Here is a 15,319-nt window from a genome sequence, read left to right on the forward strand (position 1 = left end):
TTGTGGCACAAACAACACATTGAATAATGGAATTCCACAACTTAAAACTGTATCACCTATATGTGTGATGTTGGATGTACTACCGGTTGGAAGTTTAATTGTCATATGAGGGAGTGCAGGTCTAATATTGTGCAGCAAATTAAGAGAGCAAGTCATATGGTCTGATGCTCCTGAATCTACAATCCATTCTTGGATTTTGGATTCAGCAGCACCACACGTTATCATACCTGAGAAAGGAGTATCAAATTCTTCCTCAGTTTGTCCAGCTGCATTTCCAGGAATGAGTTTGAGGAGCTGCTCAAATTGTTGATGAGTAATGACTACATTTGATGTCTCCCATTTGCCTCCTGCTGTTATTTGAGCCACATTAGCAGATCTTAAACCAACATTTCTTTGACTATTCCACCTTCCAGGAGAGCCTCCCCCTCTTGCAGATGTTCTTAAGGATTTGTAGTGCCACTTAGGGTATCCTGTGACAGTCCAACAGACATCTGCTGTATGGCCTTTTCTTTTACAAGTAGTGCACATGACAGATTTTTCTGGTATGATTTGATTCCCTCGACTAAACATAGCTGATATATCATCATCACTGTTCTTGAGGTTGTGAAGGACGTCTCTTTGGGACTCCTCTTGCTGGATTGCTGCACACGCCATTTCTACACTAGGTAGTGGAGACGACATCAATAATTGACTCCTTTGTGGCCCAAAGACCTCATCTAGGCCATTCAAAAACTGAAATAGTTTGGACTCATCCTTTTGTACTTGGATGGCCTTCAATAAAGCAGTCATTTCAGCTGTAGTAGTGGTGACCTTGGGTAAATCATTCATGGCTTCCAGCTCTTCCCATAATGCACTCAAGGTTGTATAATACTCCACCAAAGGCTTTACATTTTGTTTGAGGCTATAAAGATCTTTGCTGAGTTTGTATTTTCTGGACCCATTGCTGAGTTGAAAGCGCTTCTCTAGTAATTTCCAGATCTCTGAAGCGGAGTTTACAAATAGCACAGACTGTTTTATAGAATCACAAACATTATTATGGAGCCACGAAATCACCATGTTATTACATGTTTCCCACTGTAGAGCATCAGTGGTGTCTGTTGTGCTTTTGATCTCTGTTCCTTCAACAAATCCCAGTTTTCGTTTTGATGCCAGCTGAATCTCCATAGACCTGCGCCATGTTTGATAATCAGAAGAACCTTGAAGTTTAGTCACACTAATCGAGAGTGGACCATCTGAGGGATGAAGGAAAAGAGGGTTTTGCATATCAGCAAAAGAAAATTTGTTGGTGATGGTCATTTACTGTGAGTCAAGAAATGAACACTTCAGTAAGAAAAGACTAGATAAAGAAGATTGAAAGAAACGGGACTTCCTAATTCTGCAATATGCACTCTTGCGGCTCTGATACCATGAAAGAAATCTGAATTGCAGAGAGTGAAAAGAAGAATTGAAGAACCTGAAAAATAGATCTCAAAATATTATCAATCCTGTCCCCCAGATACTACTACAAAGTTCTCTATATAGCCCATACATTCCACTAGATAGCCAACATAGCATAACAAACTACTTAAGAAAAGACAAGGAACACAACTCTGCTACTACAGTCCATTTATTACATCTGTTCTTATGTGAGGAAAATGACAATAAAGTAGAAATATAGAGCTGGAGAAAGAACAGTGGTCCAGCTGCTACTTCATTAACTATCATAGGATTTTATGACTTGTAAGACAGAGATGTTGACAATTCAAATAAACTAAGGAGAGCATAATTCTGATAAAGGTAAGCAACGAAAAAGATGTTGATCAGTTCCATAACTCTTTAGATAGCTCAACTGTAAAGGCAAAATGTAGTAGACAAACCTGTGATCTGTGTACCATTACAGTAAAGATAATCATATAGATTAATATGGCAGACACACATTAAATTTCCCACTTTCTTCTGTACAAATATAAAGGTTTGAAGTAACAAAGGAATTAAAAAAAGAGTAGAGTAAACTATCTGATGCTCAATGACATGACCCCGTAATATCACCTTAAATATATACTTAACAAAGTAAAGAAGCCTCTACAAATAAAAATCAAAGCAAGAACCCATATATAAATGAAGTAACTGTAAAGCACAATGAAACCCAAAAATCGCAATAACTGCATATCTCGTACCTTCTCTTTGTTTGATTCTTATCTTGCTTGTCATTTGACGGCTTTTGTTGTACAGGCTTATTGTGCAGTGGCGTATCAATTGTGAGCTTCAAGAGACTCTCAGTGTATAAAAATGAGTTACACTTAACCGGAATCCCACGCATCCTAACCTTCCTGACTTTATTCTTGTCAAGGTCATACCACACAAGCTTTTTCCTGTCCACCTCTAGAAGTATATAACTGCGACTCTTGGAAAAAGCAAGAGGGGAGAAAGTCGTAAAAGATCCAAGTGTCTTGTGTTGCTTCACAGAAAGTGCTTTGTACCAAGTTTTCTTAGCCCCGTAAATCTTCATTACCCACACATCCAAATGAGGGGGGTAGTTATCCGTAATACAAAGGCATCCTCCAACATCAAACAAACACCTGATATTAATTTTAACACGAACAAGAGGTGGTTTGATAGGAGGAAAATGGACTTCCTTAAACTGCTGGAGTTCAAGATCAAAACCAACTATAAGGTCCTTGCAATTGGTCGGACTACTAATTGCCGTCCAATGCAGAGATCCGCCTGCAAAGATGCCCCTGTTTGAAGTGAAACAAACTTCGGGAACATTCTGAATCCATGTCCAAGCATTCGTTTTGAGGCTGTACACATGACCATTATGACACGAAACCTAGAATAACACTCTGCAATCTTGACCACCTTGTAATCATCATTGACCTCATCGTATCCAAATCCACACATGTAACTCTCAATCGGGGTAAAAGAATTAGGAAACTGAGGTGGTGAATTTGCAATCTTTCTAGACTTCCTAGTAGTTGGATTGAAGAGAAAAACATCATTCATTTCATTCTTAAAAACACACATCAGCCCATTGGAAGTACCCATAAATTGAGAATCAACAAGAAGAGTCTTAATTGGATCGTTAATTTGAACAACAGAAGCAGAAGGATCATCCAACGAATCGAAATCTGCCAAGTAAAACTTGTCACTTCCAGCATTAATAGTGAGCCCACCACCGGTATTGCACTCGAGGTTTTTTTTAAGATTTTTCTTGATAAATGCATTGCTATCAATCAAAGAACACCATTCTTTAGACACACATCGACATTGAAGAAGAGGCTTAACAGGTAGGTGACAGAGTATCTCATCTACTAATTCACCAGGGAGCGACATTCTCAAGAATTTTAGACTAGGGTTCGATGACTGAGAAAATGAACATGGATCTGCAATAAAATGGTAAAAGTGTGATACATCCATTCATGCACTATACACGCAAAACCCATCAACATATCAACCAGTGTAACAAGGACTAGTAATTTTATAAGTGTTAATTTGCATAAAAAAATCTTTAAGTTTGAAACTTATATATATACATATACACAAGCTGATGAACCATTTCTAAACTAATTAGCTAGTATTTCTGCTATAATTACCCACATACATATACATAAGCATTTATTTTCAGATGTTTCTTTACAAACAAAAAGAATACACACACACACACTGCTATGGATCAAAGAACGCAATCCTTTAAACACATATCGAAATCAAAGAAGAGGCTTAACGAGTACGCAACAGAGTATCTCATCTACTACTTATTCACAAGGAAGTGACATTCACCAGAAATGTAGCCTAGGGTCTAGTGACTGAAATAAAAGCGACATTCTCAAAAATGCAGTCTAGGGTTTAGTAACTGAAATGACCTTAAAAAATGACTACACATCAGTGTAAAATGTGAATACATACATATAATATCCCAAAATTAAATCAAAAACTAACATATGAACCCATCAACATATAAACTACTACTGCTGCAGTAGGTAAGTGAATGCATAAAAATAATGTCCCAAATTTCAATACAAGAAAAACCCATCAACAGATAAACAAGATAAAGAGGAATCACAGAGTATCTCATCTACAAATTAACAAAAGCGACATTCACCAGAAATGTAACCTAGGGTTTAGTGACTAAAATGAGAGCACATTCTCGAGAAATGTTGTCCAGGGTTCATTAACTGAAATGACTATGGAAATGACTACAGATCAGTCTCAAAATTAAATCAAACTACAATAAAAAAAAACCATCAACATTTAAAGTAAGAAACAGAAGTACCGCTGCAATAAGCAGGTGAATAGTGTAAAATTGTAAATGTCCCAAGAATCAATACAAGCAAAACCCATCAACAGATAAACAAGATAAATGGAAATAATAAAGTTAAAAGGTGTTGATGTTCCAATAATATTATTATTATTATTAGACTATAGTTTTAGGAGATGATCTTATTTGCTTAATTTGCCAACCCCTTCAAATGGGATTGTTGTCTTTTATTTATACTAAGTCCCAAATGGGCTTTTTCCTTACAAATTGGTCCTTCTTGGGCTTTACATAAGGTATTACAACTATTCTAACTATAATTCCTTTGGGCCGCCTTGTCTTGGTCCAACAGGTGTTAACATTCGTAAAACAACACAAATCTTGAAAATAAAAACACAAACAGGATGATACATTTGTTTACTAAATAAAGTAAAGGATGAAAAGGGTGGAGAGCACTTACTATATTATGCTGCAGTGTGTTGTGAGTAGAGGTCGTCACTTGGCGGGTTTGAACAGCTCACTCGGACCGGCTCGTACGGAAGCCCGATTTTATTCGGCCCGGCACATGAACCGCACGTCAAGTGGAACTGCACGGACCGGCCCGCACAACCCACCTGGCTCGAGGGTTTCATATCACTTAATAGTTTGTTGTATCTTTTTAGGCTCGTACGAAAGCCCGATTTTATTCGGCCAACACATGAACCGCACGCCAAGTGGAACTGCACAATATCTTTCTATTCCTTCATATTGTTAAGATACATTAATGTGAAAATTAATATTTTATTTTTGAAGTCAAACATGCATCTACATAGGAGCATATACATACTTATATTATATTGTAATAATTAAATTAGGAATTAAGTAATTTAGTTAATAAAAAATGAAAGTTACTAAGAATTAAAAATTTATTTAAAATGAAAGTAATTTGGTAAAAAATAATTAAACAAATATTTGTAATAAATAATTAAAATTGTAGCCAAAAATCGAAAAATAATCAAGCAGCTCGTTCAACCCGCGCGACTCGGCCCGCATGGCTCGCACAAACCTGTGAGCTCGCGAGTCACAGTGCCGAATACGGTTTCCTTTTTTCATATCTAAATCCGGCTCGGCCCGGCCCGATTCTCCAGCGTGCCGGTTCAGTGTCCAAAATTAACGTGATCGACCCGTAGTTAGCCCGGCCCGGACCCCACGGACCGCACGGACCGCACGGCCACCAGTTGTGAGACTCACTTTTATGCCCTAGCTCAGTTCTTAAATCCCAAATAATATCTCTCTGCAACGATGACAACTTTGTTTATGGTCCTGGCTACGGTGACAATGTATGTATTGTCGAAATGATAAAATAAAACTATGAACATATAATCATATTTTGTATCCGTATTAAGATAATGTAAATGTAATAAAAAAAAATTGTTAATTAATAAATTACACACGCACACAAATCGACTATTGAACTTTCTGTAACCATAACATGAACTCAATTATTGACCTTCCCTTTTGAGCATTTTCAATGTATTAAACTATTTTGGTACGAAATTTATATTAAAATGGTATAAAATTTATGTTATTTTTATATTTATCTCCGATCCATATATACTAAATTTTATACCATTTTTTACTATATAAATTATTTTATTACTAAAATATAAAATAAAATATAAAAATAATAAAGTTAGTAAGATACGAAAGGAATAATTTTGTTTTAGGTAAGGAGAATAAGAGTAATATTGTCATTAACAAAATTCTAAAAATTTGGTGTGACATCAAATTTGGTATAATTTTTGATGCAATACCAAAATAGTACTCCCTCTGTCTCATTAAAAATATATTATTTTTTGACACGTTTTTTAATGATTCTTTAAAACATAACTCTTTAATATTTTTTAATTTTTTTTAAATAAAATTTTATATTTAAACTTTTATTAAAAAAAGAAAATTTTTAAAAACCAATACAAAATTATAATTTATAAAAATATCGAAATGCGTGCAAACAATATAGGAATACAACCGAGTGAGACGGAGATAGTATAAGATTTAAAGTTGGGTTTGGAAAAGAATTTTATAGTAAAATGATGTTAAAGTACGTTGAGTTGGAGATGATGTCACAAGGATGACATGAACTCGATCTGCTCTACCAATCCTTTCTTACTTTTATAATAAGAGGTTATTAACTTATTTTGTGTAGTTTACACTATTGAAAATCTTTCATGTATGTTTTATGTGCTTAAATTACAAATTTAAGAACTAAATTTTAATATTGTATCGGTCCCGGCATAAAAACTTTTTTAAGTTTTTTTTTATGTGTTGAAGTTCTTACTATTCAGGGGCTTCATGATTTACATAATTTAGTGTTTATTACCCCCGTCCCCTCTTTTTTCGTATAAAACTTTAATTTTATCCCATTGCTCTTATTTTACATTTCTTGAAAATTCATAATGTTTCGGTGTTTTTGACAAATTTTTTTTTTTTGCCAAATTTAAAGCAGATTTCATTAATGACTTAAAAGAGATTCAATCGGGACAAACCCCGAACTGATCATGCAATCAGGTTGAAAAACAAATAGAGCTAATTAATTAGCCATTTTGTTTCTGGATTGCTTAACAAACTGAATACAAATATTCTGAAAATTAAAAATGAAGGTAATGGTTTCCCGGACAATCCAGCACGCATCTCCCCCGAAAACAGTAGCTTCACAATTGACCCTCACATTAATTCGATTGATATTGCAATGTTCAGAGGACTCAGTTGCAACAACGGAGTTTAGATGCCTCATATTATGAACAAATATTTTTTGTGAGAGGTGAGCACATGTGATTTTCACCACCATTCCAAACGCATCCCAGCTATCTAACTGCCGGACACCAGCTATAGACCTGCCGAAAGTGTTGTTGATGCGAGATATCCAGATCTCTCAATACACCATCCAATTAATTTTCAACACAACCACCACATCGCACAAAGCGAGACACATCGCATAAAGCGAGACAATCAAACATACAAATAATAACTTAAACAGAACAATACGAAAAAACGCAAAATTCAAAAATTTCGGAATAACACAAAATTGTAATATGTTGTTAGACCAGAGATTTTGAATCCAAAAACTGAATTTTATTATAAAATTCAAGCTCTTACCTTAGTAGATCTGAAAACTAAAGTGAAAAACTGTAATGGATTTTTCGAGTTTTGTAAAACAAATCTCGATTTTATTAAAGAAAAAGTGAATAAAAGAAGAAGATGAAGATGAATATGGAGATAGAGATGGGTAGAAAGGGGGAAAAAGAAGGTAGGGCGGCTAGGGTTAGGTGAAGCTAGGGCGGCCGACTCTCATGTTTTCGGACGCATTTTTTCGGTGTTTTTGACAATTAGTTATACTATTGGAAGGAAATTCTTGTTTGACTGAATTACAACTTTTAAGGCTTGACATGTTTATGTTACCATCGATTTCAATATCAAGTCTTTAAAGTATGCTTTAAAAAAAATTAAGCTGGAGCGTTAGCCGCCAAGACAAGCTCTCAGATGCAGGACCTTAAAACTCCTCAATCCTCATCTTCATAATATGTTTCGGGACATCACGAGTATGTTTGGTTTGGTTAACGCAGGATAGCTACAAAGATTGTCCTGCATATTTTTGGCAGGCTTTCAAGTATGTTCTAGTTCTTGATTCGTGACGATCAGTGGCAACACCAAGGGGGTGATAGGGTGGCATCCGCACCCTTTGGATGATTGGAATACGTGGATGCAAGCTCTTCTGCTGTCATGCTCGGTGCAAAAGATTTAAGCATACTCAAAGTTTTATCTATCATGTGTTATGTAGATTTCGTCAAGACACTAAATATATGTGGAAACGCTTTTACATTACTTGCTCAGAATTTCACATTGATTAACAAATCGAGTCAAATTCTGAGTTCAATATTAGTCGAACTGAGTTCTGGCATGAAAGTGTGGGATTCATTACACTAAAGCATTGATTATATGATGCAAGAGAAAGAAGGCAAGTACTCCTTTTGAAACAAGGATGCATTTAGGGTTTTATACATCGTAGATGTTAGTGGACTTCTAATGCTATCGAGAAAGTCTCTTGCAGTCTTGCAGATGTTGCATTGCACTGTGCACTGTACTGTATTGTATAGCATAACCCTGTTATATAACTTCCTCAAATTAGAAAGAAACACACACATCTTAGCTCTTACAGATGAACATATCTCTGTCCAAATTCAAAATATATTCCAAAGGGAGTAATTGTTTGTCTGAAACTGAATGCATCAGTTGCTTCCTAATCCTGAAACTGAAACAGTGTTTTTGTGTCGATATAATACTTGGCAACAACTAATTTTATCAAAAGCAAGGGTAAAAATAAACAACGCCAATAATAATGATATATCCACCCGTTCTGATCCAAAAGATCTACTACTCTGCTTCTCTCCCAAGTCCGACGGTCCTGCACACAAACTTGTAACAAAACCATAATATCAGCTAAATTTATGACACAAGTCATTATTTTTTTGTGAGGATGATACAAGTCATTTCAAATTTATAGATATATATATCTAAAAAATGGAACATGTTCATGTGGTTCCAACTCTAACTAATTTAAATTGATAGCTTATTTGCACATGTAACTAAATAATCTACTAGTTTTCCTGGATTGATTGCAAACTATTGATGACTTGAAACCAGAAAAGTGTGACATTTAACAGGAAAAGGTTGTGAAGATAGTTGGCACAAGATAATGCTGCACGGAGGAAACAAAGGTACAGGAAAACATATTGGCTAGGAAAAAAACCCTTCATCGCAACAGCTTTAGATTAAAAAAATCTGTACCTAGTTATCCTGCTCATCCATCTTTTCACTGTCCAGGTACAACTTATAGCCTCAAACTGAATCCCCTGGAAAGAAAATCATCCCTACAAGAGACAAGATCAAAAATTGGTAAGTACTCACAAAAACATTACCCGAGGATTGACTATCCAACAACTGCAGTTTAACAAATGATATATCAACTCAGCAAGAAAGAAGACAATAAGAAAAGAGCACGCAAAGTGCTATATCAAATGTAATGACATAAGTGTGCTTAGGTCACGACTCATGATCATGATGTCAGGATTAAATTACTGTAGTAAGAGTTACTGAAGTAGTAATACAGAAGTAGGCCGTGATTTCTTTAATTTCCAATATATAAAGGCTTCGCCTCATACTAGTCTTTGCACTAGATGTAATTGTATATATACCTGCATTTCTGTCCTCTCTTCCTCTCCTTATTTCATTGATCTCCACGTACTATAATTATGCTTTCTCATATTCTTTGACAATTCTAGACACTGATTTGGTGATGACTCTCTTTATATCATAAATTTGCGCACCAATAAGCATGTCTTCTTATTACTCCAAATTTTTTTTAATGCCAGTCAACAATTAAAAACAGAAAAAAAAAAAAGCCTACATCAAAAAAAGTAAATGTTAACTTATTTTCGGGCTTTACGTGCAAACTCCAACATTATGGCATCGAATACAAACAGACTAAAAGAAAAATAAATATAAAAACTCTATAAATTTCATAAGTGTAAAGAGCTTAATTTTAATAACGGCAAGCAAGACAGGAAGACGTCACTCATGCCTCGAAGAAAAAAGTAAAACGCAGCATGTAGCCATGTGATCTTTGTTAACATTAAAGTAAAGACGGTTACAGCAATATAGCACACTGTATATTTACAATTATGCAAGTTTCATGCACAACTTCACTTAAAATAAACTGTATCATGATCCATGCCAGGACACAGAGGTCAAAAACTACAGAAGCCTCCAATATAACTTATGAAACATTAAAAATTGGGCAGAAAATAACATAAATCTACAGCTACACACGATAAACCAAAAATAGCTAGAAAATATTACCTAACTACAGTAGGGAACCACCAATTCCCTAGAAATATTTGATATGTACTATAATTCATACTTGTACAAGATTAGAAGATTAGTTCTGTTTAAAGTGCTTATCAAGAATAGGTTTAAGAATTAGAACACCTGCTATGATATGTATAGCACACATTCGTGAATATCTGTACCGACCTAAATTGCGTAAATGAATATCTCAATTTTTCATGTGTTCAACTTTGAAGTAACCAAGTAATAAGGGAAATTTAAGAAATAGTTTCATTCATGTCTACCACATGGATGAGATGACTGGACATTTTGTACCTTTTCTTCTTCTGTTTCTTCTGTTGATTGTCTTGCGATGGCTTCTGGAGTGGCTTGTCTTGCAGTGGCTTCTGGAGTGGATCATCTGCAAGCTCTAAGAGACTCTCAGTATAATGATAAGCATAAAAGTTCATCGGAATCCCACGAATCCTAACATTCTTGAACGTCTTCTTTTCAAGGTCATGCCACATAAGTTTTGTGTTGCCCACCTGTAGAAGTACAACTGTCTGACTCTTGGAAAAAGCGAGAGGTCTAAGAAACTCAAAGTCGAGTGGGCTAGGTTGCTTCACAGTAAATGCTTTGTACCACGGATTTTCTGAACCATTTTTATTCATCAGCCACACATCGATACTATAATTAGGATAGTTATCAAAGATACAAAGGGATTCTCCAACAGGAACCATAATTCTGGTATTACAGTTGACAAATTTTTTATCAACACTGGGAAAAGGGACCTCCTCGAACTGTTCAAGTTCGAGATCAAAACCAAAAATGGTTTCTAAGCCATTTCCTTGATTCTTACTTGCCGTCCAATACAGAGCCCCCCTAGCAAACACGGCCCATTTCAAAAGGAAATTAACATTACTTGGAACATTCTGAATCCGTTTCCAAGAATTGTTCTTGAGGCTGTAGACCATGACCATATATTTCTAGACTTTCTAGTTAATGGATTAAATACCAAAATCTCATTCATCTCTTTTTTTGCCACACAACCTAAGCCTTTTGCAGCACCGAAAAATTCAGCACCATGGATAAGATTCATGAGCGGATTTTTTATTGGCACAGCCACAAAATCATCTCCCTCACCATCCAAAGACTCGGAATCCACCACATAACACCTTCCACCTTGATCATTGACAATGAGACCAGCACCAGTATTGCACTCAAGTGCAGTTTTAAGATGTTTCCTAATAAACGCATTGCTATCAATAGTAGAACACCAATCTTTCGATACACATCGAAAACGAAGAAGAGGCTTAACGGGTACGCGACAGAGTATTTCAACAATCAATTCTTGAAGAAGGGCCATTTTAAAAAATGTAGCCTAGGGTTTAGTGAATACAGAACTGCAATAACTAGGTACATACAGAAGTATAAAAACAGATGAATATGTAAAGGTACACACACAAAATGATGAATGATGAACGAAAAATAATTTACTGTGCATGCAAAGTTAGTAAAGCAACTAAGTACTGCCAGTCCAGCAAAGTCGAGCTCGTGTGCAGCTCGCGAATTTTACGAGCTACACGGGTCAGGTTGATGTATGACAGTAGTGTAGATATTAGCTGGCGGTTGGCGGGGTGGGGCGAGTCAGGCGGGGTGAGACGGGTTAGTGAACTCAAAAGTGAAGGTTGTTCCTGTTTCAAAGCGTGTTAATTTTTTATTATTTAAACAATATATGTATGCTTGCCAGTTGCCACTTTCCAGTTGCATATATCATTGATTAAAGATAAAGATTATATTTATCGTTTATATTGAATGAGCATGAGTGCATGACCCAGATAAATGTTAGCTTAGGGAAAACTTGTTGTCTGAGTTGTTCTTTTTAATTGGCAGGTTTTGTCCAGAAGTATATATTAACGAGAAAAGACATTTAATAAAGACTTGTGTTGTGGTGGTTATAGACACCGTTCTAAGAATCAACAACATCAATGGTTTCAGTCGGGTTAGCGGGTTAATGCGGGTTGCCGTGCCGTGCTGCTCGCACGTGCCGGTTTAAACTCGTGCCGTGCCGCTTTTCCGAGCTGTGCCGTGCCGGTCCACGGTTAGTAAAAACTGAAACCATATTCGCTTCGTTACTTTACCCGGTCTGTGCCGAGTTAAACTCGCCCCGTTACGAGTTGAATTTACACGATTAATAAAGCGCGCCGGGGCGAGTTCGGGCGGGTTGAACCACCCGTGTGGCCACCTCTAAGTACTGGTGTATGCTTAACAAGATATATACAAATTATACACGTCAATTCGTTCCTTTCGTATAATTTCGATTCGTTCCTTTCGTATAATTTCGATTCGTACGTCGTGCAATGTACTAATGAATTGAAGTCCAGTAAAATACAAAGACAAAGATGTACGAAACACGCACGTACACAAAACACACAGACATAAAGGAGGTTGAGAAACTTACTTGTCTCTGACTGCATAAAGTTCCCACTCCAAAACTAGGTTAAAAGTTTAAACTGAAATTTATGTCAGAAGATGAGAAACGTTTGGGTGGTTTTAAAGTTGCTTACAAGAATTCGTAACCGTTAATTAATATGAGTATATATTTGATGTAATTTATTATCATTAATTATTAAAAACAATTACATAATCAAATGAATCAAAATTGAAAATACCAATATATATTTATAACTTTAAGTAATTATTTATTTATTAATATAAATGTTAGGTCACACACACTGTAGAGGGGTGAATACAGTGTATAATACAATCAAATCGAACTTTAATATCTTAAGTAACAGAAAACAAACTTTATTGAAACAATAAACTCTGTTACAGTATGGAACTGTTAGCTCTTAGTGATGAACAAATATCACAAGAGCTGCTAGGGTTACAATGAATAATTTTCTCGAATATTATAACACTTATAGTGTAAACCCTATATCTGTGTTTATATACTACACAGTTACAAGATAATCGCTAATTGATATGAAATATAATTCTGCTTCCTAAAATATATCAATCAGATATCTTTTCTTCCAAGTATTCCATTCTTCACGGAACTCCTTCTTCATGCATATCTCTTCTTATGTTTATCTTGATCTTCTTTCCTTTAATCAGCTACTGTCCTTATCTGATCGTCCTTCAGTACTTAAGTTCTGATATCTAACTTCTGATGATTATCTCCTGATAATATAAGTACTGATATCCTTAAGTCCTGACTTCCAGTATAAGTACTGATCAACGGTTAAGAACTGATTTGTCCTGTTAAGTAAGATCTGAAATCTAAACATAAATTATATTAGCCATGACATTATCAAATATATCTAACAATCTCCCCCAACTTGTAAATTAGCATAATATACAAGTTTAACAGATATTTGATGATGTCAAAAACATTAAGTACAAATGCATGAAAATTAGACTAGATAACTACAACTTACAGTCCTTAAAGCTTTACCAATATTCAACTTCTGATAACAACTTCAGTCTGTACAAATATCAGAATTTAAGCAGTTGTAGATCTTCGACTTGGCTTCATCATCTGATCTCTCTGATGTCAGGAGTTGTTCTGAGATAATTCTTCAACAAACATCTTTCAACATATCTGAGTTCATCAATCATTCTCCTTTTGGCATCTTTAAGCTCTGCAGTATCTTCACCAATTTGAAAGATTGCAGCTCTGAGATCATTGATCTTTGCTTTTCTTATATCCTGATCCAGTCTGATCAAATAAGCTTTATCAGACTTAAGATTGAATTCAACAGCCCTGTACCCCAGAAAGGTAGTTATAATCTTAGCAGTGTTGGGCTTCATTTCAACTATATCACCATTGTGATCTCTGTACTTTGGAACGTATGTGCTGTTAGACTTAACAGAATAAAACCTTTTCTGTCTCTGAATCTGTTCTTTCAAATAGTTTGCAGCAGTTCCTGTTATTCTATCATCTACTTGAAGTAAGAATAGTACATGCTCCAATTCTTCAAAATACTTCAATGGAATGGCATTTTGTCTTATATGATAAACCCTACCATCTGTGATGAAATACAACAAGATGTATTCTTTCAAGTAGGTATGGTAAACCATCTGTACAGATTCCAGTTGATTCAATCTCTCAGGAGTTGCTCCAATACCTGGTTCACTCAAGGAAGTTGGATCATTGGTAGTGTTATGTATTCTTCTTTCATCAGCACTTTCTAATCCAGTTTTATCTCTTGCTTCCTTTCCAGTAACTACTCTTACTTCAAAACCACTTGCAGTAGTCTTCAAAGATTGAGTCTGTTTTGCTTTAGTGAATCCTGGTAAGAGTGTCTTTGGTCTATCTTCTGATATCAAGTTAACTTGAGCTATGTCAGAGGTTACTTACTTCTTCTGAATATCAGAACTTACAATTTCTTGACTCTGAACAACTTGAGCCATGTCAGAGGTTGTTTTAAGAACTTTTCTTGAAGTCAGAGCAAGATTATCCTTTTCATCAGTAATTTCTTCATCCTCAGGAGGCACATAAACCTTGATAGGTTCACCAACCTTTTCTTTACCCTTGGATCTTGGATCTATCTGCGGTTGTGATCTAGCCAATATTGCTTCAGTATGTGTCCTTTCTTTGATCACAATGCCTTTGAGTTTTGGAAGTGGCTTTTTACCAGAAGCTTCAAATTTAGATGTGACTTTCTCTGATTTAAGCCTGGCTTCTTCTTCCATTAAACTTTCCAAGTCCATTCCTGGATTTTCCTGAAGAAATAACTGTCTTGACATTTCCTCATCAAGATCTAAAAGTTCATCAGAACTTATCCTTTTACCAGCAGCAGAACTTATTCTTTTCCCAGTATCAGAACTTTTCCTGTGACTTGTGATTTCAGCTTTTCTTGATGTGAATCTTCTACCTTGACTATGACCTCTACCCATTCCAGGGTTTCCTTGATCATCTTTTTCATCATCCTTCCCTGTCAGTGTCTTGTCAGTCTTGCATTTGAACTTAATTACTTTCTCCCCTTTTTGGCATCAGCAGGTAGTAGAAGAGAGATAAGCAATTCCACTGAGGATTGGATTTCAGTTAATTGTGATTGCTGAGAAGCTTGATTTTTCTGAATATCATCAATCTGAGCTTGTTGATGATCTTGAGTCTTCTCAATATAAGCAATCCTGTCAAAGGTAGGTTGGAAGAACTTTTTCTTATCAATTTTCCAAACTTGATCCTGTTTGATAAATTCTTCATGAATCTTGTGT

General features: G+C 35.6%; 2 protein-coding genes across 2 annotated transcripts; both read right to left on the minus strand.

The window, feature by feature from the left end:
* Window positions 1-1,799: 1,799 nt before the first annotated feature.
* LOC141673431 (F-box protein CPR1-like) lies at window positions 1,800-3,312 on the minus strand. Its single transcript, XM_074480176.1, has 3 exons — window positions 2,822-3,312; window positions 2,157-2,780; window positions 1,800-1,863 (listed from the first exon to the last, which is right to left on the minus strand). The coding sequence occupies exons 1-3, from the start codon at window positions 3,310-3,312 to the stop codon at window positions 1,800-1,802; spliced, it is 1,179 nt and encodes a 392-aa protein (XP_074336277.1).
* Window positions 3,313-10,374: 7,062 nt separating this feature from the next.
* Window positions 10,375-11,462, minus strand: LOC141673432 (F-box protein CPR1-like). Its single transcript, XM_074480177.1, has 2 exons — window positions 11,112-11,462; window positions 10,375-11,028 (listed from the first exon to the last, which is right to left on the minus strand). Exons 1-2 carry the CDS (start codon window positions 11,460-11,462, stop codon window positions 10,375-10,377), a joined length of 1,005 nt encoding a protein of 334 aa, XP_074336278.1.
* Window positions 11,463-15,319: the final 3,857 nt, after the last annotated feature.

Source organism: Apium graveolens, chromosome 7 (genome assembly GCF_009905375.1).
Source record: "Apium graveolens cultivar Ventura chromosome 7, ASM990537v1, whole genome shotgun sequence".
NCBI classification, from domain to species: Eukaryota; Viridiplantae; Streptophyta; class Magnoliopsida; order Apiales; family Apiaceae; genus Apium; species Apium graveolens.

Coding starts and splice junctions, on each gene's coding strand:
- LOC141673431 (XM_074480176.1), bottom strand. CDS start 3,312: ATGTCGCTCCCTGGTGAATTAGTAGATGAGATACTCTGTCACCTACCT. Junction 2,781..2,821: donor AAGGTGGTCAAGATTGCAGA/GTGTTATTCTAG, acceptor TCATGTGTACAG/CCTCAAAACGAATGCTTGGA. Junction 1,864..2,156: donor AAGAATCAAACAAAGAGAAG/GTACGAGATATG, acceptor AATGGTACACAG/ATCACAGGTTTGTCTACTAC.
- LOC141673432 (XM_074480177.1), bottom strand. CDS start 11,462: ATGGCCCTTCTTCAAGAATTGATTGTTGAAATACTCTGTCGCGTACCC. Junction 11,029..11,111: donor AAGAGATGAATGAGATTTTG/GTATTTAATCCA, acceptor AAACGGATTCAG/AATGTTCCAAGTAATGTTAA.